The following is a 26,675-nucleotide window of genomic DNA, read 5'->3' as shown; positions in this document are numbered from 1 at the left end:
ATGTTGAGAGAGAATCACGGATCGGCTGTCTCTTGCATGCTCCCCACTGGGGATTGAGCCCACAACCTGGGCGTGTGCCCCCGACCAAAATCAAACCCAGGACCCTTCAGTCTGCAGGCCAACGCTTTATCTACTGAGCGAACCGGCTAGGGCCTGGGGACATTCTTGAACACACACTTTATGGGCTTGTATGACTTTGGCAACAGGTGGCATTTCCAGAGATGTGGTGGGTAAGCTTTGGGGAGATGATTCTTTCCAAAGGGAGAAAAGGTGGGACTTATTCATCACCCACAATCAAAAGCCCTGGACCTAGAGGCTTGGAGTCACCACATTACTCAGGTACATCGAGCACACGCCCATGGCAATGACTGTCCACTAGAGACAATTAGATCCATCTGGATTTTCACACATTTAGATTTGCTTCCATCAGGCCAGGCCCCTAAAGATTCCAATTAGAACATGCTAAAGGTGAGAAATGCCCCAACAACATGTGTGCTGTAATGTCTCAATTCACAGATCATGCTGTTGTGTGGTCCTTTAAAAAACTAAATCAAGGAATGTCATTCCTCTGCTCCAAAACTCTCCAAAATTTTTTTAAAAGTACAGCCAAAATAAATAAAGTCTGCAATGGCCAGCATCTCTCTCACAGTAGAAACCAAAGTCCTTTCAAAGGCCTGCAAGGCCCTGTCTGACCTGGTCCCTGATCACCTCTCCGACCTCATCTCCCATCCCTCTTCCTCTCACCCTGCGCCAGCCACATGGTCCCCCTGGCTGGTCCTCCAGCTCACCCAGCGAATTCCCACCTCAAGGACTGCACACTGCTCTCCCTCCGCCTAAAGCTTTCCTTTTCCAGGTAACTGTATGGTTCCTTTCCTCATCTCATTCCCATCTCTGCTCCCTTTCATCCCTCAGAGAAGCCTTCTTTAATGCCCCTATATAAAACAGCACCCTGGAACTTTCTAGCCCATACCCTATTTTCTTCAATCGATGTATATTTATTTCTTCACTTTCTGTCTGAATTTTAATCTCTAGAGAAAAATACCATTGTCCTTTCTATTCACTGACATGTTGTTAAAATAGTCTGGTACACAGTAGGTGATCAATAATATTTGTGGATGGAATAAATGAATAAATAACTTTCATTGACAAAAGTTATAAAAAATCCAAAGACTGGGGGAAGGGCAAATGGACAAAGGATCTGAATAGACAATTCACAGAAAATGAAAACACAAATGGTTTGAAAATCAGGCAAGATGTTCAGCATCACTCATAATAATAAAAGAAGTGCAAATTAAAACTTCTATGAGTAACCATCTTTCACCCATCGCATTGGCAAACATCAAAAAGCTTGTCACTTCTCCGCGTTAGCAAGCATGTGGAGAAATAGTCCTCCCCTACAATGTTGGTGAGAGTGAAAATGGTGAACGGTTTGCCGAAGACAATTTAGCAGCATCTAAATTTTATTTTATTTTTTTAAAGAATCATTTACTGATTTATTAGAGAGAGAGGAAGGGAGAAGGCAGAAACATTGATGTGAGAGCGCAACATCAACCAGCTGCCTCCTGCATGCCCCCCAACGGAGATGGAGCCCAAAACCCTGGCATATGCCTTGATCTGAAATCGAACTAACTAAGCCACACTGCAAGGGCTAGCAGCACCTGAATTTTAAAAGTATGCTCTTTGGCTCAGCATTTCCATGTGTATAAGTGTATCCTGCAGATTTATTTGCTCAAGTATACAAATATGTGGGTATTCACTGCAGGCTCCATCCCCAGTACGAGGCAAGCAGGAGGCAGCCAATCAATGATTCTCTCTCATCATTGATGTATCTATCTCTCTCCCCGTCTCCCTTCCTCTCTGAAATCAATAAAAATATATTTAAAAAATAAAATGCTATTACCCACAAGAAATAGTTACATGAAAAAGCAATACACAGAATAGTGTGCATCATATGTAAACATTTGTTTAAAAGAAGGAAAAAAAGGGAATTGCTCTGAAGAAACAAACAAGAAATCAATATGGTGTCTCTGGGAAGGGGCAATGCAGCAGGGGAGGAGTAATCAGGGAAAAGAAGGAGACTTTACCTTTCTTTACAAGCTAGGCACTTTTTTTAAACAATATTTTCATCGATTTCAGAGAGGAAGGGAGAGGGAGAGACAGAAACATCAGTGATGACAGAGAATCTGAGAAACATTCATCAGTTGCCTCCTACACACCCCACACTGGGGATTGTATCCACAACCTGGGCATGTGCCCTGACCAGGAATCGAACTGTGACCTTCTGGTTCATAGGCCAACACTCAACCACTGAGCCATACCAGCCAGACAACTAGGAACTTTTACTGTTAATTACGTTAGCTGCTTTTTAAAATATATATACATATATTTTATTGATTTTTTACAGAGAGGAAGGGAGAAGGATAGAGAGTTAGAAACATCGATGAGAAAGAAACACCGATCAGCTGCCTCCTGCACACCTCCCACTGGGGATGTGCCCGCAACCAAGGTACATGCCCTTGACCAGAATCAAACCTGGGACCTTTCAGTCCCCAGGCCGACGCTCTATTCACTGAGCCAAACCAGTTAGGGCTAGCTGCTGTTTTTAACTTTTAACAACAGCACATAAGAGAAAAACCCAGAGATATCCTATATAATAAAAGCCTAATATGCAAATTGTCCCCTTGACCGGTAGTTCGACCAGGAGTTCAACCATTCACTATGATGTGCGCTGACCACCAGGGGGCAATGTGGAACATGGCGGGCATCGGTGATGCAGTGCTGGCAGTGGGCGGCAGTGGAGGCGCTGCTGGCCTGGATAGGCCCTGATGAGAGCAGGACTGCGGTGAAATGGTGGAGCAGGTGAGCAGGCAGTGCCAGGCCAAGGCAGGTGCGAGCGGGGCCCGATCGCCCCGCTGATTGCCCAGCAGATGGCGACCAGCGGCGGTGGTTGGGGGCTGGGCCGCTGCCCGGCTCCCGGGGGCTGAGGGAACCAGGCGGGGGCCCGATGACTCAGGCAGAGGGGGCCCAGGTGCTGCCCAGGGCCCAGAGGTCAGCTGGGACCTGCCCTTCCACACCAGATGCTTACGCTTCAATTGCCAGCCAGGCCTAGGGACTGCACCCATGCACAAATTTCGTGCACCGGGCCTCTAGTAAAAAGATAAGCAGTAAAAAGTAAGTCTCTGCTAAAAAAAACCAAATAAAGAAAAAAACCCACCCCACAATGATGGGGGTATGTCAGAGGGACACAGGAACTACCTGAAAGCTGGAGAGTAATAAAGTAGTACTGGAGTTTAACCTAAAGTATAAAATAAATATCCATGAATAGTCATAATTTAAATAAGTGACTGAATAAATAAACAAATGGAGAAGACAGATTCGTCATGCAGAAGAATTCCAAATAATTTATGCAGACACTCCGCGCTCAAGGAGGTGGAGCATCATTTCCCCACTCCTGTGGCATGGGCTGTGCACAGTGACTGCCTTCCAAAGAACAGAACATGGAAAGAAGGGGGAAAGAGTAATTTTGCAGTCGAATCTGACAAGCACTACCTCAGCCAGGTGATTGAGGTCAACATCAACAGCGATAAATTGTCTTGAAGGTACGTACCCTTGATACGATGTCATGAAAATGGCACTTTACCTTTGCTTCCTCCCCAAACCCATAACTTGTCGAATCCTAAGAAAAACATACAAATCCTAAGTAAAGGACATTTTAGAAAATATTTGACCAGGCAACAGAAAGAGACTTTGCTTGGGGTGATGGGCACACAATGCCATGTGCAGATGTTTTCTTGAGTTGTACACTTGAAATCTGTATGGTTTTGTGAACTAATGTCACCCCCAATAAATTCAATAAAAATATTTGACCAATACTCAAAACTGGCAAGATAATAAAAAGCAAAGGAAGTCTGGAAAACTCAGTTAAAAGGAGCCTAAAGAGACATGATGACTAAATGTAATGAGGTGTTCTTGCAGGTCCTGGAACAGACAAAGGACATTAGCTAAAAGCTAAGGAAATCAAGATAAAGTATGGACTTAAATTAATTACAATGCAACAATACTAACTGTAACATATGCAAGATGTTGATAGAAAAAAACTGAGTGTGGGGCATATAGGAACTCTTATAATATAATATCCTTGTAATTTTTCTAGAAATCTACAACTGTCCTAAATAATAGAGCTTATTTTTAACTTCCTTCCCAAGTGTCTCCTTTCTTCTCCTGACTCCGTAAGTCACTTAACTTCTCTGAATTTCCATTTGCCTATTTTGGAATAGGGGGATTATTTCTACTCTTTCCAACTACAATCAGTAACAACACTCTAATTTAGTGAATTCCCACTGGGTACTAAATTCTGTGCTAAGTACCCTTTTCATGCATTATCCCGTGTGACCATCACAATGACCCTGTGGGCTGGGATTGTCATTTTCCCTGTTTGTCCACCATGGAAACAGGCTGCACCTAGACCAAAGTCACAGAGCTGGTTAGTGAAGGCCAAACTCACTCTGGCCTGTCTGGTGTAAAAGAAAGGCTCTGAACCTCTGTTTTTCACTGGCTCGGGCTCCTCCTTCCTTCTTCTGTGCCCATAGACAGATGCTGTCCACCTCAAAGCCGGTTTTGAAAGATGCCCCCCTCCCCCCCCCCTGCTTATAAGTAAGCATTCTCCCTAATCGAGCTCTTAAGATCTGCTTCTTCGACTTTCGGATGAGGAAGGCGTCACCAGTAACGACAGCAATAATTCCATGAGCACTTAGTCTGTGCAAGGCACTGTACTAAGAACTTTGTGCTTATAAACTTAGTGAATTCAGACAGTAATGCTGGGAGAAACCATTAAAACTCCATCTTCATACATTTTGGAGGGAATGCAGCCACTTTGGAAATTAGTTTGGCAGCTCCTTAAAATGTTAAACGTATGACCCAGCAATTCCATCCCAAGGTACATACCTAAGAGAATTAAGAACATGCATTTGTACAAACACTTACAGTCACGGTAGCATTATCCTTAATCTTCGAAACAACCCAGTGCCCATCAACTGAAGAATGGACAAACACAATGTGGTCTTGTCCATACAATGGAATATTTAGCAATAAAAAGAAATTAAGTACCACCAGGCCGGTGCTGCTAAGCAGTTAGAGCAGCCGTGGGCAAACTACGGCCCGCGGGCCGGATCCAGCCTGTTTGAAATGAGTAAAACTAAAAAAAAAAAAGACCATACCCTTTTATGTAATGATGTTTACTTTGAATTTATATTAGTTCACACAAACACTCCATCTATGCTTTTGTTCCGGCCCTCCAGTCCAGTTTAAGAACCCATTGTGGCCCTCGAGTCAAAAAGTTTGCCCACCCCTGGGTTAGAGCATTGGCCCCCACACGAAGGGTCGTGGGCTCGATTCCTGATCAAGGGCATGTACCTGGGTTGTAGGTTCAATCCCCAGCCCCGGTCAGGGAGAGTGCCGGAGGCAACCTACGTGTCTCTCACATCAATGTTTCTCTCTCTCACCCTCCCTCCCTCCCACTCTCTCTAAAAACCAATGGAAAAATATCCTCAGGTGAGAATTAACAAAAAATAAAACAAATAAACAAAAAAAATTAAGTGCTGATACAAGCTACAACATGGATGACCCCTGGAACAAATAAAGCTAAGTGAAAGAAGCCAGTCAGAAAAGACTGGGTGAATTGTATGGCCTATGAATGAATGATCTCAATAAAGCTGTTTTTTAAAAACCCATTTTACAAATAAACCATGGCACAGAAATAAGCACATTGCTTAAGGATACATAGCTACTCTGCTGAGCTCATTGAAAGAAACGCATTTCCAAATAGCAGCCTCTCGATGGTGAATGGTTTGGGTTTGGTTTTGCTTCCCCCAGGATGGAAGTCATTTCCAGACTTTTCTTTGACCTCTGCCTGCATTAGGATCAGAACGCGTGGAGATGAACCAATGGAACATAGTGGCTGCAAGGACAGGCCCTAAGAAGGCAGCCCTTCGGATTTGTTCCTTCTCCCTCTCCCTCTTTTTCTTCTCACAGTATGTCTGTTGCTCTTCTCATAGTAGCTTTTAGGCTCCAGGAAAGCTGGAATTTTGTTTTGTTTACCTCTGTATCCCCAGCCACTAGTTCAGTTCCTGGTACGATGAAGTGAACAATGGTTGGAATAATAAAGGGCAGTTCAGTGAATCAGGTGAGTTAACAGGGAGGTTTCTGACTTGGGTGCTGGTAACATTTGCAGAGATGGAAGTGGGGTGGGGAGCACAGTACCAGGTCTAAGGGATATCTGAGGTCCATGGGAGAGATCTAGGAGAGGGGGGGTACACACAGGCAGATATTTCACTGAGAGTGCTTATAGGGACCAGGGCAGTACCCTGAAGAGTGACCATGGCCCATTCCTAAACAATGGAGTGGATGGGACAGTGGCCATCTGGAGAGATCGTGCCCCACCTCAAGGGACAGTCATAGGGGAAGCAGGCAAGCTGATTTTTCAGAAACAGAAAACAAGGGTTGCCATGTGAAACCTTGTCTGAAGGCCAAGTTTCTCCTGGCCACCTGTTTCTGATTTCTGTGGAACAATCTAGGCTTGAGTCTACCCTAGAAGTGTAGTGGATCAGAGACGCTGGATAGAAGCATCTTTACGGAGATGGGTTCACTGGGAGCAAGCCCATTCTGGGTGGCTTGAATGGGAGCCAGCCTCCCAGTCACTTGTTTTTACTGATTACATCAAGGAATAATGTTAAGAGTAAACAGGTAGTTACAAAATAGTACCTTTCACAGGATTCCATTTTAAGCACATATTAGAGAGAACTGGAGGAATATACCAACTATCAACAGTGGCATCTCTGAGGGGTGGGGCTGAGGCACTCTCCCTTGGTACCACATATTTCTGGGTTTGAATTAATAATGATCATGTCTAAAATTTTTTAAAACATAGGTATTTTCTAACATAACCATGTATGCACATATATGTGCAGGTAAACACACAGTAGAGGTGCCTAAAGAACATATACCAAATGTTGACAGTGGTTACTGCTGGATGTGTGGGGCTTGTGTGGGTTGGCAGATGTATAGGAAATTGTTTTGTCTCTTTCGTGGTGTTTGAATCTTATTTAACATGTACTCCTGGGATGTAAAAAAAAAAGTGAAAAACTCCAGTGCTCAACACCCCAATCCATCCATCCAGAAGTAGAACCCTCCCAGATGGGAGGGAGGGAAAACCTTTGTCAGGACACAGACAGTATTAGCTTCACAACCACCCCCCACCCCGACTCCAGGACCCAGCCCAATCCCCAACCCCAGGTGACACACGCCGAAAGAGGAGCCAAGGGGCCTCATTGTAACACTCATTTTTATATAAATATCCGCAAGTCATGTTACAGAATAAGCCCCACCTGGGAAAAAAGTCAACATTATGTTTTTGTTAAACTGACCCCCGCCTTCTAGGCTGGGCCCCAGCCTGGGGGCACCCGCTGCTTTGGGAAGGCTGAGGCTGCTGCCCAGAGGCTGCTCAGGAAGCTGCCTGTGTGGCCCACCCCAAGCGGACCCCCTTCTTTGGTGTGTGGTACATGGTGACCTCCTGTGGCCCTCCGCAGCCGGGCAGGGCTCTGGGAACAGGCTCTGGAGAGCAGGGCCCAGGAGTCCCGGGGGCACTTGGAAATGGAGTGGGGGCACTGAGCCACTAAGAAGGAAGTAGACTCTGAAGCTTAAAGGTTGAGCCTTTTGGGGCTGGGCACACAGAGGCAACAGGAACAAGTGGGGGGAACCTGGGCTGTCAGCCAAGCAGGAAGCATTTGCACTTCTTTCCAGCCTAGGTACCAGGGCCCTTCCCCTGTTGGCCCACTTCCTGCGGGACCCCTATTCCTAGGGATAAGCCCTGGGCCTGCCTGTCCCCTCCCAGCTCTTCCCCCTGCAATCTCCCCTCCCCCCACAGAGAGGCCAGAGGCTAGGAACACAGCACCAGTCTGAGGATTTAATTACCCAGGAAGGGGGGTTATTGGGAGGGGCACCCCTGTAAAAATGTACAAAAGGTCTGGGGGGCTATGTGGAAGGGGAGATAAATATGTACATGGAACTCCCCTTCCTTTAGCCCCTCCTCCCCCAACCCTGAGAGGGCATGAGGACTTGGGTGGTAGGTGAAGGGGAGGGGGCACTTTGGCCTCTGGCTTAGTGAGCCCTTGGGGAGGCAGGCCAAGGGCCTAGGGGCCCTCAGGGGCGATGGTGCACCTCAGGAGATCTATGAGCTATGACCTCTGAAATGACCCCCACTCTCATATGTATGTGTACACACACACACACACACACACACACACATACACACACACACACACACACACACACACACACCCCTCTCTAGAAGTGTGTGACCTCTGCCCTCCCAATGACCCCAAGGTTCATCTGATGCTTGATCTCATGGGGGTTGGGGCTCTGTTCTCAGATTCCATGACCTCAGAGATGGCTGGTGAGGTCGCGACCTTTGCCCTCCAGCCCTGGCTTAAAACCTCAGCTCTAGGATCTTATCAAAAGGAAAGGGGGATGGAGCTTTGCCCCTGCCCCTCCCCTCCCCTCACCTGTCAGCCCGGGCTGGGCCAGGGGCCCTAGGTGGGGAACTAGGCCGGGGGGCGGGCACAAGTGGAGGCGGTGCCCCCAAAAGGGCTCCTGGTGGGGTCTTGCTGAGAAGGTGAGGGGTTCCTGGGGCCGCAGTAGGCGGTGGTGGAGGAGCCAAGCGGCTGTATAGCAGGGGATGGGCAGGCTCCAGACCATACAGGCGGGCAGCAGTCACTGCCCCTGGTCCAGTCAGCTCCTCTCCCGCCTCATAGAAGCGGGGTGGCCTTGCAAGGCGAGGGGGCCCTGCCAACCAGGCTGGATCCAGAAAGCCAGCACAGCGCTCTGGAGGACCAGGGCCCAGGAAGGGGGGTGGCCGGGGCCTCTCAAACAGCAGGTGAAGGCCCTGAGGCCCGGTGGCAGCAGCAGCGGCAGCAGCAGCCTCCTCTTTCCGTTCTTCCTTTACCCGCACCGATTCCTTGGCTGGCCTGGCCCCTTCCTCACCAGCCCGGGCCTTGGGAGTAGCAGGAGATACTCGGGGCTGGGGCCGTGAGAAGGGGAGGTCCCTGGGGGCAGGTGTGGGGGGAGAGAATAAAGGTACTCCAGAGGTCAGAGGTCAGATGCAGGCCGAGGGGGGGAGGGGGGGCGGCGGGCAGTTTTCGGAAAGCATACCTGTCTTTCTCCTCCTTGGTGATAGAAGTCTCCCTCCGCTCCACAGGCCGCTCCTTGTCTGAGCCTGGTGTCCGGGCGGCCTCAGGGGGCCGGACCCAGGCAGGAAAGGCCAGAGGACTGCGGTGCAGGCGACCCCATGGGTCTGGGGGGGAGACGAAGGCTGGTGGGGCCCCTGGGCTTTCTTTCTGGGCAAAGACGGCGCCGGAGTCTAGACAGAGGGCAAAGTAGAGAGTGACAGGAGCCAGGAGCGGGAGGCCCCAATCAGGCACCCCACCCCCCTCCTGCTTGAGCACATTAACCCACTGCCACAGCCTCCTACCCACCCTACCCAGGACTCACTGAATGTGGGGCTGCCCAGGCCTCCAAAGGCCCCGTTGGAGAGGGCAGCCAAGGAGGCGAAGCTTGTGGGACGCCCAAAGGGATCTGCAGGAGAAAAGGGATGGTCAGAGCATCGGGCCGCCCACTCTGAGAAGCCACCAAGAACTGACAGGGAAGAGGCAGATCAGCAAGCAGGCCCCGAAGCCCTCGGCTGCTTTGTCTTAACCTTAACCACCTGGTGCTCGGCACTTCCTTGGGCCAGGCTAGGCAGTGAGCTCTGACATGCACAGTACTGTTTAACCTCACAAGCCCGATGAGGCAGCTAGGATCACTCCCACTTACAGGTGATGAAACAAGCTCCGAGAGGTGAAGTGACTTGCCAACAGTCAAACCAGGGCCTCTCTGACTCCAGAGGTCAAGCGTTCACCCCGCACACCCCCACACCAGCCACCCATACCAGCTCTACAGCAAGCCAGTTACCTGAAAACCTCTGCCGGCTTCCTCCCACCTGACATGCAGAGCCCTTCCCAGTTTGACCCTAATTTCATGCACATGTCCCATCGCCAGTCAGAACAACTAACCCTTCCCCCATGGGACCTCACAATTTCCTCTTCCAGGAACACCTTGCCCTATGCCATCAGGCTCACATCCTCCTTGTCCACCCGAACCCAGGCGAAATCTCCCCCAACAGCCTGCCTGAGACGGCTGGGAACCAGCGACCATGCTCTCCTGGGGCTGTGCAGCCTTCCCCCACCTTCCTCTCCCAGGTGGCACATACCCTTTACCACTGGCTGTTCTTTCAGAGACTATCTGGGCTGGCAGAGATGAGCAATCACTATGCCCTTTCCTATCCCATTTTACAGGCAATGAAATCAAGGCTCAGAGAGGGTAGAGTAGTTTGCCCAAGGTCACAGAGCAAGTGGAACCAGATCTACCCCCACTTCAGCTGCCTTTCGGGTCTAACTTCCATCCCCAGCTTGAGAACTCCTGGAAGTCACAGATAAGGCCTGAGGTGCCCAACATGCCCTTGGCTCTTACCAATGTGGGTGCTGGGGCTCAGAAAGGGTCCATGGGCCCCGGGAGCTGCCGTGAAGGGGTTGGCTGCAGCGTGGACGGCACCTGGGGCAGAGAGGTGGGAGATTCTGATGAGGCTGAGTGGGCGTAAGGTGGGCCTTGGGTTATATATGGGAACCTTAGGCCCCAAGAGGGCTGGCCAGACTCACCAGTTGCAGTGAAGAGGGAGGCAGCCGGGTGGGAGAGCTCCTGGCCAGTGGGCAGGGCCCCATAGGGCCCCGGAAGGCAGGGCAGGAGGTCGTTCCGAAAGTCAAGCTTGTGGGAGTCGCCCTGCATGGGACAGGGAGAGGGGCAGTGAGTGAGGAGCCAGATTTGTCCTCTTGCTCTTCTACCCCTACACCCCCTCCAAGGGCTGCCTGGCGCCAAGATGGGGACTGAGTGCCTTCTCTGACCACCCGTCTAGTTAGCCAGAGAACCTAGTGCTAATTCGGAATTGCTAAGGCTGTGACCAGAGATGGGATGGGATGTTTCTGGCCAAGATTCTGCCAAGCTCTGCAGAAGGCAGACCCCCAGAGTTCAGGCAGGCCCGCTCTCCCCAGCCCTCCGGCCCCAGTACCTTCATCTTTTCCTGGTGTCTCAGGATCATGTAAGCCACGCGCACGTGCATGGCACACCACTTCCCTGGTTTCTGCCGCCCCAGAAGGATGACCAAAGGGAAAGGGAAGGAAAGAATGTTCACTCGTCACCCACTCCAGGCATGGCCCTGGGCCCAGACTTGCCACACATCATCTCCTCTCATCATCCCTACAAATGAGGGTGACTAAGTCCAATTCACAGCCTAGGAAACTGAGGCTCAGAGAGATGAACTGTCTTGCCAACGTCCCATGACCAGTTACATCTGAACCCAGGTCTCTGGCTTACAGTCCTTTCTCTTTCTGCTGTTCCACATCTGGCTGCCTCCATGTCTTGGATTTCTCACTCATTCTCAAGCATGACCTCCCCCACCCCTCAGCCAAACACCCTGACACCAGCCCCAGCCTCATGCAGCCTGAGGTCTTCACCACACTCACCCTCAAAGGTGGCCGGAAATGGTCAGGGATCTGGGGATGGCAAAGCAGATTGGCGGCGATTCAGACCTGTTTACTGACCTGGTATCTCATCTCTGCAGCCCCCAAACCCGCCCCCAAACATCTCCTTGAGACCCTGTGTGGCACCCTGAATCCTTTCCTGCTGGCGGTGAGACTGCTTTCCCTGCCTCTCCCACTCTGAGCCTCTCCCCTCCAGCACCAAGGCCCTGACCAGGCTCCAAGAAGACGCTGTGCTTGGGAGACTGGGAGTGGTTCGTGGGCAGGCAGAATGACTTCTCCACAGAAGAAGCTGTCCTGTTGGTAGCTTTATGTGAGGGCCTGTTAAAGCTTTCTTTAGAGAAAAGCCTTTATTACTGCTGAGAGTTTGGAAAACCTCTGGTCTAATCTGTCCTTTAGGAAATACATCCTGTGTTTTTTCACGGTTCCCAGAGCCCTGGGCCCTAAGTGGGAGGGAAGGCTTGGTCACCTTGTGCCACTTCACAAAGGGACAGCTTATCTTTTCACTGTTTTATAGACAGGACTTCCTGGTATGATGTCATTTTGGGGAGAAAAAGTTTTGTAACTTAAAAAAATCGAAACCAATGCCCTAATAATCTTATTTCTCGGGCAAGTGCATGAAATTCCCATTCCTCATGCCTGGGAAATCCTGTCATTTACATAAATTCTCTCACATCATATTCTCAGCAACACCCCCAACATGTATCAACAGGAGGGATCAGCCAATGATTCATGCTCAAGTCAACCCTGCTCTACTCAACAGACCTTCCAATTCCAGCAGGACCTGCCTTGGCCCCCTCACCTGTGTCCCCTTTTGGGGAAGCCCGCTTGGCATTGGCCCCAGTCGTGGTGGCAGCTCGGGGTTCATGCTCTGGGAAAGGGGAGTGGAGAACAGTCAGGAGAGCCGGCACTAGGCAGAAGGGGTCTGTCACCAAGCTGGGGACCGGGACAGGGAGGAATGATGGCTTTAGGGAAACGGGGCCACACGGGGAGGGCAGATGGGCATGGTTTGGAGAATGGGAAGGAGGTATGTGGACCTGGAGGTGTTTGGGTTTTAAGGGGTGGGGTGGTGACAGTGTCTAGATTGGGAGCTCACCTTGGGCTGGAAGGCCCCCTGCAGGGAGCCAAAGGAGACAGCCGGCGGGAGGCCCGGAGGGAGGCCGGGCACTGCGGGAGGGAAGGCCGTGTACGGCTGTGGAGAGAATGGGACTAGTCCAAACTGGGGGTGGAGGTGCAGGCCACGTCTGGTCTGCCCATCAGTCCTCTGGCCTCCACCCTAAAGCCCCCCAGGGAGCTTAAGGCTCTTGCTTTTGAAGCTGAAGATTGGACCCCCAACAGTTAGGGTCACACGCACTAACGCATCTACGCCCACACACCACACACATGCACTCACATTATGCCGGAAAAGGCCTTCCATCTTTCCTGGGTATTTCTCAAACTAGGGAAGAGAAGGGAAGAGTAAGCTGCTAGCCAGAGACCCGGGCCTTCCCCTGAAGCCAGACCCTCCCCCCAAGCCTCTGAGCCTTATCGCCGGCCCAATGAGGAGCTCACCATGTGGGGGCCGTGGGGTGGCAGCAGGCCTGGGGGGTAAGGGGTGAAGTGCTGGTGGGTGTGCTGGTGGGTATGCTGGTGCTGGTGGTTGTGCTGGTGGAACTGGAAGGCCAGGGGCCGGGCTGAGCCCCCTGCCCCCACCACCTCAGGGTAGCGAGAGTTCAGGTCCTGGCCGATCAGGTCCTGGTCTGTGGGAGGGGAGGGGAGAAGGCTTTAACATCTGTCGCCACCTGTCAGCCTCCTTGGGCCCGGGTGGCTGGCCTTCCCTTCTGGCCTTGAGCCACTCCCTCCTCAAGCCCTGCAGTCTGCTAAGGTCCAAATGCCCCAAAGCTGACTGGGCCCAAGCCCAGGGTCATTGCCCCCCACCCCCCGGCCAGGACCCCAAACTCACCAGAAAGGGCGTTAGCAGCTGAGGCCCCAGGGTGCCCTGGCACCTGCAGCAGGGGTGGGGGTGGGGGCAGGGTGGGGCCAGGGGAGAACAAGGAGGGGTGGTGGGGTGGGGGAGGGGGCCGCAGCCCAGGGGGAGGAAAGCTGTGGTTGGACAAAGGTAGGGGCAGTGAGGGCGTCGGGGGCCGGTGGGTGAGCTGCGCGGACGAGGAGGAGGCAGATGAGGAGGAAGAGGACGAAGAGGATGATGAGGGGGGAGGCTGAGCCACGGGAGGGGCCGGGGCCTTGGGGGGCGGCCGTGAAGAGCTGGGGAGAGAAGTGGGGAAATGAGTGAGGGGTTGGGAGGTGCCAGCTCTGACAGGAGTGGGTCAGAAGCCTGGGCGATACCTTGACCCTGGTTCTCCAACATGGAAGGTGGTAGAACCCGGCCCCCAGGATGTCCACCCCCGCCAAGGAACCCATCCTCAGACTGAGGTACCTCCCACCACCAACAACCCCCTCTCCCCTCTTTAGGGCTCATCTTCCACACAGCTGCCTCTGATGTCTTCGGCCACACGACTTTCCCTTTTCTGATTCAACCACAGCACAAAACATATCATTCATTTTGACGCTTAATTACAACAGGCCACCTGGGTCCCTACCCTCCTAAGACAGTGGAAGCAGCACCCTGCTGGCCTGACCTAGGAGTTCTAGGTCCAGCTTGCCATGAACGTCCTGGGTGACCTTGAGCAAGTCACTGCCCCTCTCTGAGCCTTAGTTTTCTCAATAAGAAAAGAAATAACATTGATGACAATAACAGAGATAGCGTGAATAATAATAGTATCAATAATTCTTACCCTTCAGTGAGCACTTACTGTAGGCCAAGTGCGGTCACTTGTTTTATACGCTAACCCAAGGCTCCAGCATTTCATACCACCTTCCCAATCGCTGCCGCATCCATGCAACCACCTGTACCTTTTCCTTCTTTAACATAACTCCGTTTTCCTTTTTAACTTAGCTTCACCCAAGCCACAATGTGTGAAATCAAGGCGTGAGGTACCAGTCATATTTTTCTAAAGCACGTACAAACTGAGAAAAATGTGCTCACGTGACATCTGAAATGATCTCACACATCACTGATGATGAGTGTACACACTTTGGGAAACACTGCATTAACTCACAATTCTCACAACAGCTTTACGATGAAGGTACTATTATTATTTCATTTTACAGAAAGGGTCACTGAGGCTCAGAAAGGTTAAGTGACTTCTCGAACATCACACAGCCAGGAAGTGGCAGAGCAAGAATTTGAATTCAGGTCTGACTGACACCAACGCCAGCACTCTTAATCATCATGACAGCATTTCCCAAAGTATGTCCTACGAACACTAGTTCCAGCAGAGGTGCCTTGCAAAGAGGTCTCACCAGCACATAGACTGAGCAGCGGCACAAGCTGGATTCCCCTGCATGTGAATGCGTAAAGCGTTCTGATGAGTTCTGTGGTCACCTCTTTAAGTTTGTGTCACCCGGTGTCTTTCAAACTCTTCAGTCTCAGAATCCTTTTTCAAGTCATATCCCCAAGGTACTCTCCCATGTCCCAGCCACAGAACGCAGGGGTTACTGCCAAAAGGACCAGGCCTTTCCAGACCAGACCAAACCCCTAGACCACTCACCTGCCAGTGCTGAGGTCCAGGCTGCTGCCATGGGGAGAAGTGCGGAGGCTAAAGGGTGAGACCCGAAGCTGCAGCTGGGGCGGGGGTGGCAGACTGGGGGTGGCCGGCAGGGGTGCAGGGGGTGAGACAGGAGGCCGAGGGGCTGGTGGAGGTGGTGGTTCCTTCGGGGGAAAAGGCACTAGCAGCGGATCGGGCCCTGGGGGCTGCTCCTGGCTCCGCTCCAGGCCCGACACTTTAGGGACTATGGAGAGTTTGGCTTCACAGTTCCCATTGAAGGCGCCATGAGGGCCCGAGGCTGTGAGGGCAGGACAGCAAACATTCGATTAAGACCCACACTGACCCCAATTCCCCCCTTGTCTCCAGCCCCAGCCCTTGGAACCAACCTTTGCTGGTTGAAACAGTAAAGGATGGGTCGAGGTCATCGTCGGAGACCTGGGGAAGAAGGGGAGGGACAGGGTCAGGTTCCGGTTAGGCCAAGTCCTTACCCAGGAAGGCCAACAACTTCTGAGCCTACTAGGAACTGGCAGTGGTGGCAAGTCTATTCCATCACCTCAGCTGAAATCCATCAGAGACTATACTCTAGGGCAGCGGTCGCCAACCTTTCGGACCTCACGGACACCAGTGGTCCGCAGACCACCTGTGGGCGACCGCTGCTCTAGGGGCCTATGCTTGAGGAAAGAGGGTGGAGCAGCTGAGCCTAAGAATCTGATAGACCAGGAGGCCTAAATGGCGGCAGCACTAAAAAAGCAGAGAAGCAAGGAAATAAAAACAAAAAGGTATCACTAACTGCTGGCCAATAGGCCTACCTGGTTTATTTGTCTGGTTCGTAAGTTTTAGCAAAAATTACAAACTCATTGCTGGTATTTAGAAATCCAGATTCCTCATAAAAATTCAGACTTGCAGCTTCTCTTGAGAATGGGCCCCTGATCTCACATGGCAACAATGAGCTAGTATTAGATAGTGGCTGCCCCCTTTAAATGGATAAGAACTCTCTGGTTCATCACAGTCCCTGTCCAGCCAACTTTAAAAATTAAAACAAGACACACCAGGGAGTACAAATTTAGTTAGTTATAGGGGTAGAGTCCCAACTGCTAGGATCCACTATTTCAAAATAAGCAGATCAGCCTTATTAATAAACTGAAATACACCTTTATAGTGCGTGTCCCTACACTGACTACGATGGTTTAGTAGCCTCAATGCCATGGCCACAGTCTCTGCTGAGACTCTCGTTATTAAAGACAAATGGCCAGAAGGAAGGGCCAGCCTGCTCCAGAGCCACGCTGAATGTCTGTGGAGAACCACTGGTCTCTCTACTGGCTTCAGAAATGATGGCGCAAGGCAGGGGCCGTCTACTCTCCGGTCACCTGGCTCTAGTCACCAAGGAAAAGAAGTCATTGACTCTCTCAACCCACCCGCCTCCTCCCCAAAATCCAATCCTGGCTCAACAACTCACACTTCCCACCCAAGGGGAGGCTCTGTCTGCTGCACACAGAGCCGCCAGGCTGCAGTTCATTTGATAAGCTGTACCACCGCCCACCCGACCAGTTCTGGCCCAACTCACCCTCTCGTCCAGATCGCTTTCCGCATCACACTGGGGAGAGAGAGACAGGAGTCACCAAGGGGGAGAGGAGTGGGCCCAAACCAAGTGGGGCTTTCAGAGTCCGGGGCGGGACCAGTCCAGGCGGAGGCACTTACTATGTATCCGGCTTCCAGGGAGTGACGGGAGGAGACCTGAGGAAGACCAGAGTCCAGAGTAAGGGAGCTGCCTGGGAGGCCTTTGGATCAGGTCTGAACTCCCCAGCAAGGTGCCCAGGGCCCCCGTCACCTACTCTCCACTTCCTTTTAGCTGCTTCGGCTGCTCCTGCCCACCCGTTCCCCACGCTCTGGCCACTGTCCAAACATACCAGACTCTCCTATCTCTGTGCTTTTGTCCAAAACAACTTTGCCCGGTTTCTCCTCTGAGCAAAACTTATGACTATTCTTCAAGGCCTGACTAAGACGTCCTAGGGGGCTTTCCCTAACCACAGCCTCTCCCAGCCCCGGGCAGAGCGAGTGGCTTCCTCCCCTGGGTTCCCGCGGCTCCTCTGGGTTCCGTGTAGGTGTTTGCCTGCGGGTTGTTTCTCTCCCACCAGCCTGCCACCCCCTCGAGGGGGGCAGAGACCGATCTCATTCATTTATGACCCAACCGGGTCCTGTGCTGTCTGAGGCCGACCTGGTGCCGCCAGCAGCAGGCAGGCCTGTGGGACCTGGAGGGGAGAAGGCCTCCCGCTGGCTCTGCCCTCATCTTTGTCCCGGAGATGCCACTGCTGTTCACAGGGCAGTGGCTGGTTACTGGAAACGGGTCTAGGGAAGGGTGTTCTGCCCAGAGTTTTAAAGCGCAGGGACCCAGGAGGACAAACTCACCTCTTTCCTTCTCCGCTTATTGGGCCATTTTCGGGCGCGATCTCCGGAGGGCCGGCCGGGCTCCCGATCGGAGCTGTCCCCCGGCTCCCCGGCGGCCCCGCTGGAGCCCCCCCTCTTCCGCTTCCCGGAGTGCTTCAGCCGGTGCTCCAGGCGCTCGGGGGGCTGGAGAGAGGCATCCTTCTGCGGAGGAGGAAGTGGGGCTCCAGTCGACGGAGAAAGGAAGGCTGCGGCCGTCCGGGGGCGACCAGGCTCCCCCAGCGGCTCGGGGGCTCAGCGGCCGCCAGCTTCCGGACCCCACGGACCACCGCCGGTCCCCGGAGACCGGCCCGACCGCCTCCCACCCCAGGGCGGGGCAGAGGCCTGGCCAGAGGAGCCGGTTGCTCTGGTTTGGGGTGCCAACCTTCCCCCTCAACTCCACCCACCAGGCACCGTACCCTCCCCGCTGCCCCTGGGAAGCCCCCGAGGACCCGGCCCCTCAGGCCCCACCTGCAAGGCCTCGAGGCTGGCGAAGCTGGCGATGGCGAAGCCATCGATCAAGTCCTCCTCCTCTTCCTCCTCCTCCTCCGGCTCTTCCTCGGCCTCCCCGTCGTCCGCACACCCCCCCTCCTCTTCCTCCTCTTCCCCGCGACTGCCGGAGCCCGCAGGCCGCTTCCGAGCTCGGGGTCGCGGCGGCCGAGGCCTGGGACGGGGCCGCCGCCGTCTCGGGCCTCCGGGCCGCTCTCCAGACGAAGCTGACGACCAGGGCCTGGCGGGCGGCGGCGGCGATGACGAGGACGAGGAGCCGCGCGGGGCAGCCAACAGGGCCCGGGGCGCGTCGCCGCCAGGACCTCGGCGGCGCCGCTGCTGCTCCCGGTCTCGGTCTCGGCGCGAGCAGCGCCGCCGCCGCCGCTCTCCCTCAGCGGCCCAGCCCGGGCCCGGAGCCGCGGCCGTCTCCATGGCGACCGCCCTCAGTGCCGCATCCGGAGGCGGCGGGGCCCGAAGCGGCCTGTCCGCAGGCCCAGGGTCGCAGGCGCGGCGTTGGCGGCTGCACAGGGACGAGAGGGCCACGGCTTCCTTTTTAAAGCAGGATCTGCTGGCCCTGAGCTTGCCCCAAGGCCAAGGCCTGGGGAGCCGGCGCCGCCCCCGGGGCGACAAGCCCGAGGGTCCCCACCCCCCCAGTGGGGCCGGCAGGGCCAAGACGGCGAAAACGGGGCGGCCGTCCCTTTAAGGCGAAATCTCAAGTTGTCCAGCCCCTAGCCCCTTTAAGACGACCAGACGGTGTCCGGCCGGCCTAGTGCGGTGGCCGCCCCTTGCCAGGGGGTCGAGACTAGTCTCCCCAAAGAAGAGGAAGGGCCACCCCTTTAAAAGGGACCGAAAGCTCTCCCCGAAACGCAGACCTCCCCTTTAAAAGTGTCTCAAGTCCTCCGGCTAAAAGCGGCCACCCCTTTAAGGAGTCCTGGGTCCTCAAAACAGCAGGCCGCCGCTTGAAAGGCTCGAGAGTTTGTTTCCAGTCCTCCACAAGCGGCCACTTCCCCTTTACGCTGAATTTAAAGGACTTTCTGGAGTGGGGAGGAAGAGCAGGTAAGAATCCTCACTCGCTCCAATTCTCCCAACAGCAGTTTTCAATTTGTCAGCTCCTGTTCGGCGGCTTCCCCTTTAAGGCTGGCGTTGTAGTCTGCCGAACTCAGTGGCCACCCCTTTAAGGAGATTTAAAGGGGCCTCCTCCAGTCCCAGCTCTTCCAGCCTCCGCCTCCAGTCGCCATGAAAGGCGCGAGGGGGGGGGGGCGGGGCCGCGGGGGCCAGCCCTCCAAAGCCCCGGATGTGAGGCAACAGTGACGGGTAGAGCTTCTCTGTCTGCCGACATAAAAGTCTCTTCCTCCTTTCTTCGTCTCTGTATGACGCGCTCCTTAAGGGATCCGAAACAGCCGTTGGTCAGCGGGGGAGCTCCAGCGCACCCTCTTGCTGTCTCCCTTGGAGTCTTGGGCCTCTTCTCTGCCAGCACTTCCCTACCCCCCTCCCTCTTCCTCAGCCTACGCCTCCTTCCTCTGCCTCCTCCCACTCTTCGCCCCCTTCCCCTCACCCCTCCGCAGGCTTAGTCGTTGATTGGTGGAAAAGTGCACGTCAGGGCGGGGGCGGAGTCAAACTCGGGGAGTGGGTAATTTGTAACCGCCCTCAAGTTCCGGATTGGACGTACGTCAGATTAGTTCCGTCCTCCACCAAGTCTCGTGACTCGACTGGCTCGGAGTAGGTGCCTGGGCGGTCCTGCAGAGGGTTCCGCCTTTTCCCGGTCCGTTCATTGGCCCACCTTCTGACGGCGTCAAGGCCAGGAGTCCGGTGGTGCTGCGCGAGGCCTGGGGGCGGTTGGCCGCTGGGCGGCGCGCGGCTGCGGAAGCTCCCCGTCGGCCCCCAGTGGCGTCGTCTCCCTTTCCGCCGCTGGGCTGGGCCCACAGGCCGCCTGGCTTCGCGCGCACGCGCCGCGGCGCTGACGTCGGGCGTGCAGCTCGGCAGCGTTAGCTTCGCGGCAGAGCGGGTAGCGACCGCCGGACTCGCAGGGAGGAGGCCGCGTCGCCTGTCCTCTCGGTTCCGCGGGAAGGTGCGGGCCTGTGCTCTGCGCGCGGACGAAAAGAAACCCCTTGCTCTGCTGGGCCGGGCACTTCCTCACGTATTGACTCGCGCGGTAGTAAGAATTTTTGTAGGAAGATACTCTTAGGAGCCCCATTTTACAGAGGGAGAGGGGACTGGCCACTAATACTTAGTTTCCTAGCGAGGACTTGTACTCGGCCTAGCCCCGGGTCTGGCCTGTGCGCTTAGCCGCTGCTGTTTTGCCTCTGGTTGGCTGGTCACTCTGTATGTGGACACGGCACTGATCCACTCCACCTGCTTACCCTCGTATGAAATGGGGTTACTGCACATCAAGCACCGCTGACAGTGTGTTGTCGGTGCTGCTTCAGTTGATTACTCGTAGCTTTTGAACCAGCAGCAGGGGCTGCCTGCATGTTAAGAGGAGGTCAGGGCCATCTCGATCCAGGCCTGGGTCCCCTCTGGGGCTTGCAGTCTCCTCTTTGCTGTAAGTGAATTGGAATAGCCCTGACAGGGCCCCTGATCACAGTGTCTTCTGGAGCAGGTTCAGAAGTGTTCCTCCACACAGGAACACTCGCCAGTAAATCAAGCATCTCCAGCGACCATTCCCCACCCCCTCCCTGTGTCGGACCCTCATTGCCTTCCCTGACACCTTCCCCATTTCCCAGTCTTTGAGGGCCAAAGTGGTGCCAATCATGCCAATAGTGCCAATCAATTTCAAACTCAACTTGGAACATACAAAGCAATCAGAAACATACCAAAAACTTTACTAGAAATACAGAGAAAAAATAAAATAAAATGGTCTCAGAGGCTTCCCTTCCCTCCAGGATGGATGTACAGATAAACAGATGGAGCTCCTAGGTCAGATGGGGCTGCTCCCTAATCCACTTCCTCCTCTTCCAGGAGCAAGGCATCCAGCTCCTCCAGCCGCTGCTGCAACAGGGGTCCCACATCTGGGCCGGGGGCCAAGTTGGGAGTAAGGGTCCTGCCAGCAGCAGCTCGGACCCCACGAGACGGCCGCCGGGATCGAGGAAGGCTGCTGTCCCGAAACTCCATAGCCCGCCGCAGCTTCCTCGAGCTGGTCAATATCAGAGTCCCATTGCGCACCCGGGGTTCCTCAAAGATGGTCTCAAATGTCCTGGACCAGGCAGGGAGAGGTGCTGGTTACCAGCACGCCTCTGGTTCGAGCCTTCCCTCTATCACCCCCAAGCCTTCACCATTTCTCACCTCCTGGTTGTAGGTGACTGATAATTCTTGTTGGTGTAAATTTCTTCCAAGCTGAACTCCTTCTTGTTCAACCTGCGAGCAAAGAGCAGAGGCCACTGAAAAACCTGGGACCAGTGGCGCCTGGAGACGGGAGAAGCAGGGCCTGGTCTGTATTTCAGTTTCCGGGACATGTCAGATGCCAGAACTGCCTGAGGCAGGCAGACAGTTCTAAGCACAAATCACCAGATTGGACTGTGCTCCCTGAGAGGAGACAAAGCCACACTTAAGGGAATGTGAGTCAACATCTGTTTGGCCAAGGCAGCTCCACATACAATAAGCATTCACCTGATCGGTCGAGGCAGCCCCATTGGTGTAAGGTTTAGTTGAGGACGGGCCAGTGTCCTGCGTATTCTAAATCGAGAAACCTTCCCCATGGTCTGCAAAAACGGGGCAGAGGGTAAGAGTGCAGTATGGGCACAGGCTCCCACTTAGCTCCTCCCCCTCATCTGTACACCTACCTTGGTCTCGGGGCCGGAAAGCACTTGGTCCTCTGAGGCCCGTGGCTCCTTGCCCTTGGCCGAGCCCAACCTACAGAGAAGATGAAGGCTCAGGGACAAAAAATATTCATAGCAGTATCCCCATCTCCTGCCCATGGGACACCAGGGCAGGAGGCCAGGCCCAGGCGGTGGCCGGGGATTGAAGGGCTGATTGAGAGCACTACCTGGGTTCTGCAGGTTCAGAGAAGGAGGAAGTGGATGCAGAGGACGAACAAGATGTGCCGAGGGGAGGAGAGCCTCCCACTCCTCCAAGAGGGAAGACCTCTTTCCGGAGACAGGGTCGAGGGGGTGGCGGGGCTCCAGCCATCTCCCCACCACCCACAGTGTGCCGTCGAGGCCGTGGCCGGCTTGGGTGGTGTGGAGCAGGGGGCCAGCTGCAGGTATCTGAGCCAGGAGGCCCCAGGTCAGGGCAGGAGTGGCTTCGGCCCAGAGATGGCTTAGGAGGAGATGCTGGGGGATTGTGGGCTTGGGCTCGCCACTGGCGGATAGGGGGGCGGGGACTGACAAAGGCAGTATCCTCAGCAGCCCTGGACTGCTCAGCCTCTGAGATGGCAATCTTCAACTCCAACTTCATGGGGGGCGAGGGGGGTGGGGGCTGTGGGGCTTTGATGGGTGTGAGGAAGATGTCTGCAAAGCTCTCTAGCTTGGAGCGGACAGAACGGAAGAGGGGAGCCAAGCCCCAGGGACTGAGGCGAGGGCGTAAAAGGCTGGACGGCGGTGGGGTCGATGGGGCTTCCAGAACCGGATCTGGGGCTGAGGAAAGGAGAGGGTCACAGGTGGGCATTCCTCAGCTGCAGGTATCTAAACCCCAGTTTAGTAACTTCAGCCCCTCCCCACTCAACTGCCCACAGAGGAAGCCTATTCCTAAAAAAAACCCTACATTTAGGAGTTGGACAACAGGCCTCTGAGGTCAAAATCCCTCCTTCACATACCAAGCTCTGCCCTGGGAGGGGGTGAAGCCCCTCTGCACCGGACACTGAGAAGCTCAGCTAGGGTTTTCCAGAGCCCCACACCTCATCCCTGTCTCAGTCCTTACTTGGTGATGGGTTCTCCAGAGGGTCTGCAGGCAGGGCAGATGGCTGGAAGGGGGGTTCCAGGTCTCTGGACGGAGGCTTTGTCTGGTGACTCATCATCATGGACTCAGCTCTGGGGTGAAGGGGCAAGGTCAAGGCTAGGGAAGCTCCCAGATCCAGATCCCACCTAGCCAGCACCTCCCCTGTCCCTTAAGGCTACTGAAGGTGCTACATGGAACTACTGAACAAGAAAATGCTAATACCCTAGTTCTGGCTGCCTGTATAATGGTTGTTGTCTGGGTATCTTAATAATTCCTTCCCCAGCCCTCTCACCTTCTCGCTGGGACGATGAAGTTGGGAGTCTTGTCCGCCAAGTCCTGGATATAAACATGGGATGTTGGTGGGGAGGCAGGGAAGCCTCCTAAGCTTCCCACATCCCAACTCTCTCAGCCTCCACATGCCTGCCTGGGTTACACTAAAGACTTTTTCATTTGGTCTTCGCTCAAGCAGTATCTTCCACCTAAAATGCTGTCCTCTCTTCTCTGAGCAAAATCTACCCCTGACTCAACTCTCCTGTCTTCTACCCTCACTGGAGTGCCTGCTCCAGCTGCACCCCTGACATCCTTACCGGAAGTTCCCATACCTCAGCTGGGGGTCTGGGACTGACAATGTCTTCTAGCATCACCACCAGAGTAGGCTGGGGTGCCGCTTGTGAAGGGTCTTCTTCTGGGCCAGAGGTTGTCTTTGATGGACACCTCAGGGTGGGAGAAGACCGGCTGATGCGGCTCAAGGGCTCTCGGCATAAGTGCAGTGGATAGGCAGGCCTAGAAAGGGACCACAAAGATCAGAGGGGTTCAGCTATGTTACCAGCTCACCCCTATCCTGCCTTGCTCACCTGGCCTGCGATGACCACATAGCCTGTTGGGGTGGCGAGGCAGGCAGCTGGTGGTGAACAGAATCCCAATGGTTGCTGCGGTGTGGTGGGGTGGAGGTCTCCTCTTGGGGCACCAGGGGGACCTAAGAGAGGAGGTGTCAAGAGAAAGGTGATGGCTCTAGCCAGTTTGGCTCAGTGGATAAGAGCGTCGGCCTGTGGACCAAAGGGTCCTGGGTTTGATTTCGGTCAAGGGCACCTACTTGTGTTGTAGGCTCCTCCCCAGCCCAGGCCCTGGTTGGGGCTTGTGCAGGAGGCAACCAATCAATGTGTTTCACATCAATATTTCTCTCTGTCTTTTTCTCTCTCTCTTTAAAAAAAAAAAAAAAAATCAATGGAAAAATATCCTCAGGTGAGGATTTAAAAAACACACACACAAAAAGAGCAAGGTGATGGAATGAGGTTGAACTGGACAGGCCTCCCTGTGCCTGGCAGTGTCCTATGCCACAAAGCTGACAGAGGTTGTGGCTAATATTCACTCAAGATCTCCAAAGAGGTGAGTTAAACGGAATTGGGCCCAAATATTAGTGTTCTGAGCTGCTGGTGTGGGATCTAGGTAATCTCACCCAAGCTGTTTAAAGAAATGAAGAAAAGAGAGTGATCTTGGGTGCGTGACTGCCCTGTTTGGGACCTCAGTTTCCCTCTGTGCAGTGGAGCAAATGATCGCAGTCTGCTGCCTAAGGTTTGCCTAGAAGTTGGGCTGGGAAGAAAGCAGGAGGGTTTATCACTCTTAGAGTTGTAGGGAGGTGGTTCCGGCCCAACGGGGTTGGCTGGCGGTGGGGAATGGGCACTGGAGACCCTGCCCGCCTTGAGGTTGGAGTTAGAGAGCCAAGCACACTCTAGCATTAGGGAGGCTGCCTGAGCAATGAGTGTGAGAAAGAGGTGTTCGTGCCTCAATCATCCTCACTGGTGAGCTGGCCTGATTGTACTGAGAAGGGACCCGGGGGAGAAGGGAGCCTCTCCTTTCAAGGGGCTCACCATATGGGCAGCCATGACATCTTCCAGCACCACGGCTAGGACCCGCCGAGAGGCCTTTTCCAAGGGTGAAGGGACCACGGGGAGCTGTAGCCTCGGCCGTTTTGGGCTTCTGGCTCCCCATGATGCTCGAGTCAGGGGCTGGCGGCACAGGCGCGGCTGGCCAGGGGGGCTGCAGGACGAGAGAAGCGGAGGACAGCCGCTGAGCCTGTCGTTGGCTTCGTGGTTTCCCCTGTACGGTCACCAGGCTCCCCGTTTCCCGAGTTTCCCGAGCTCAAGGCACGCTGGCAGGGTTCGCTCTCACCTGGAGTCCCCGGGCAAGTCCATGGGGGAAGCGGCGGCTCCGGGGAGTCCCTGGGGGATCCCAGGCTGCAGCCTGGGGTGGGAGGTGGGGAGCGGGGGAACGGGGAGTGAGGGCCAGCCCTTTCCCTGGGGCTCCGCCCTTCATGGTAGTAAGCAGTTCTCGGTAGTCGACGGGGCTGGAGACTTGGGGCGCGAAAAAGCGCCCCCAGTCGGCCGTCTGGAGCGTCTGTCTTCCCACTGCCGCCGCCGCCGCAGTCAAAGGATCGCTGCGAGGCACTTGCCGCCAGAACCTGGATTGTAGCGGCCCCGGCTCTCCCACGGCCCGAGCCTCCTGGGGCCTTTGTCCCCGTAGATTCTGCCCCGAGAACGGCCCCCACCCCCATTCCACCCCGGGGTCGGCTGGGATCCTGTCCGGAGCGGCTCGGTTTCCGCCCGATCCCCAGCCACAGCCAGCGAGTGGCCGAGGACTCCGAAGCAATATTCCCACACACCGACGCTTCCCCTCCCACCAGATCCCTCCACTGGATCTGGGCGGAAGGAATCCTCCAGCGCGTTTCCTCCAATCAGACGCCGCGGGAGGGTCCTCTCCCCGGGAGCTTCGGCTCAGCAAAGCTCCACTCCAGGGCGGCCCGAACTTGAGCATCGCCAACTCTGTGAGGATCCCCGGGGACCCGCTGTCCAGCAGATGCCCCTCCACTCCAATCCCGTAGGTCCCGCCCACAGACCCCCTCCCTCCCCTTCCCCGCTCCCCGGGTCCCCGCCCAGCTCTCTCCCCAGCCCCCGACCAGAGGGTTCAAAAGTTTCCTTCCCTCCCTCCTCCCGCCCTTTCTGCAGCCGCTCGGTGCCCTCCCCCGCTCACTGCTTACCGCCGCCTCCCGCCGAACCCGGGTCTTCGACGGCTCCCACCTGCGGCTCCTTTAAAACTAGCTTAACCCAGTGCCGCCCAATCGCCGAGGGCCTTCTTCGCGGAGCCCCGGGCAGTGCCCAATCGCCGGCCCGCGCCTTGCTGGGTGGCGAGCAACCCCGTGAAGCCACCTGAAAGCCATCACCTCCCGGGGTGCGCAGCCAAACGTGGCAGCGCAGCTTTTGTGTTCGAGGGCAGATCTCGTTGTTCTCGAGGAACCAGAGTGAGCCGCGTGGCGTCACCTTCCGAGGGCCAGGCGGTGGCGGAAGCCGATGCCAGGTTTCTTGAAACAGTGAGACAACCGTCGCGAAGCTAGCTGGCCGCCACGTTTTTTGAGGGCATCTTCCGGTCCTTTCGCTGTTAGGCCAATCAATGTGAACTGAGTGCGAACGATAGGTGAAATTCCCAGTTTCCTAGAGAGGCCCGTCGAGGCCGGTTTGGTACCATCCTGGGTTCCTCAACCGGGTTCCCACGGCGCTGGGAAGAGGATGGAGTGGGTGGTGAGGGCCGGAGACGAGGACGGGCGCCCCTTCCGGCTCCGTTGCTCGGCGGGGTCCTGGAGAGACCGAGCTGAGCCAAAATGGGGTGGAGACTGGGGGCGCTGAGCTTAATT

At 54.8% G+C, this 26,675-nt stretch overlaps 2 protein-coding genes across 3 annotated transcripts; both read right to left on the bottom strand.

The window, feature by feature from the left end:
- Window positions 1–7,321: 7,321 nt before the first annotated feature.
- FBRS (fibrosin) lies at window positions 7,322–19,668 on the bottom strand. The gene is made up of 18 exons (XM_070413577.1): window positions 18,101–19,668; window positions 17,615–17,794; window positions 16,907–16,942; window positions 16,773–16,802; window positions 15,595–15,643; window positions 15,212–15,506; window positions 13,564–13,865; window positions 13,173–13,360; window positions 13,015–13,059; window positions 12,718–12,813; window positions 12,424–12,492; window positions 11,607–11,636; window positions 11,153–11,224; window positions 10,746–10,866; window positions 10,561–10,641; window positions 9,544–9,627; window positions 9,205–9,412; window positions 7,322–9,098 (listed from the first exon to the last, which is right to left on the bottom strand). The coding sequence occupies exons 1-18, from the start codon at window positions 18,548–18,550 to the stop codon at window positions 8,555–8,557; spliced, it is 2,880 nt and encodes a 959-aa protein (XP_070269678.1). The 5' UTR covers window positions 18,551–19,668; the 3' UTR covers window positions 7,322–8,554.
- A 1,251-nt stretch (window positions 19,669–20,919) lies between these two features.
- Window positions 20,920–26,182, bottom strand: PRR14 (proline rich 14). 2 transcript variants are annotated; one of them, XM_070413575.1, is made up of 12 exons: window positions 26,025–26,182; window positions 25,160–25,231; window positions 24,859–25,027; window positions 23,845–23,966; window positions 23,578–23,773; window positions 23,283–23,326; window positions 22,973–23,082; window positions 22,101–22,689; window positions 21,898–21,967; window positions 21,725–21,816; window positions 21,401–21,472; window positions 20,920–21,311 (listed from the first exon to the last, which is right to left on the bottom strand). In XM_070413575.1, exons 2-12 carry the CDS (start codon window positions 25,180–25,182, stop codon window positions 21,053–21,055), a joined length of 1,746 nt encoding a protein of 581 aa, XP_070269676.1. In that variant the 5' UTR covers window positions 25,183–25,231; window positions 26,025–26,182; the 3' UTR covers window positions 20,920–21,052. The 2 variants fall into 2 exon arrangements, with proteins under 2 accessions (XP_070269676.1, XP_070269677.1); XM_070413576.1 differs by having other exon boundaries at window positions 23,593–23,773; window positions 26,025–26,181.
- Between the last annotated feature and the right edge of the window lie 493 nt (window positions 26,183–26,675).

Source organism: Myotis yumanensis, unplaced genomic scaffold, assembly GCF_028538775.1.
Source record: "Myotis yumanensis isolate MYYU_CA2020_CCGP unplaced genomic scaffold, mMyoYum1.0.hap1 SCAF_4, whole genome shotgun sequence".
NCBI lineage: Eukaryota > Metazoa > Chordata > Mammalia > Chiroptera > Vespertilionidae > Myotis > Myotis yumanensis.
Note: the sequence above shows the minus strand (reverse complement) of the source record. Positions and strands in the feature narration are given on the sequence as shown.

Excerpts from the sequence above, each read along its gene's own strand:
- PRR14 (XM_070413575.1), bottom strand. The coding sequence starts at position 25,182 with ATGGACTTGCCCGGGGACTCCAG. Across the intron at positions 23,083-23,282 it reads TTCATCGTCCCAGCGAGAAG|AGCTGAGTCCATGATGATGA; the intron begins GTGAGAGGGCTG and ends CCTTCACCCCAG. Across the intron at positions 22,690-22,972 it reads TCTGGAGAACCCATCACCAA|CCCCAGATCCGGTTCTGGAA; the intron begins GTAAGGACTGAG and ends TCCTTTCCTCAG.
- FBRS (XM_070413577.1), bottom strand. The coding sequence starts at position 18,550 with ATGGAGACGGCCGCGGCTCCGGGCCCGGGCTGGGCCGCTGAGGGAGAG. Across the intron at positions 9,413-9,543 it reads CCTGGGCAGCCCCACATTCA|ACTCCGGCGCCGTCTTTGCC; the intron begins GTGAGTCCTGGG and ends CCCTCTGTCTAG. Across the intron at positions 9,099-9,204 it reads ACCAAGGAGGAGAAAGACAG|GGACCTCCCCTTCTCACGGC; the intron begins GTATGCTTTCCG and ends ACCTGCCCCCAG.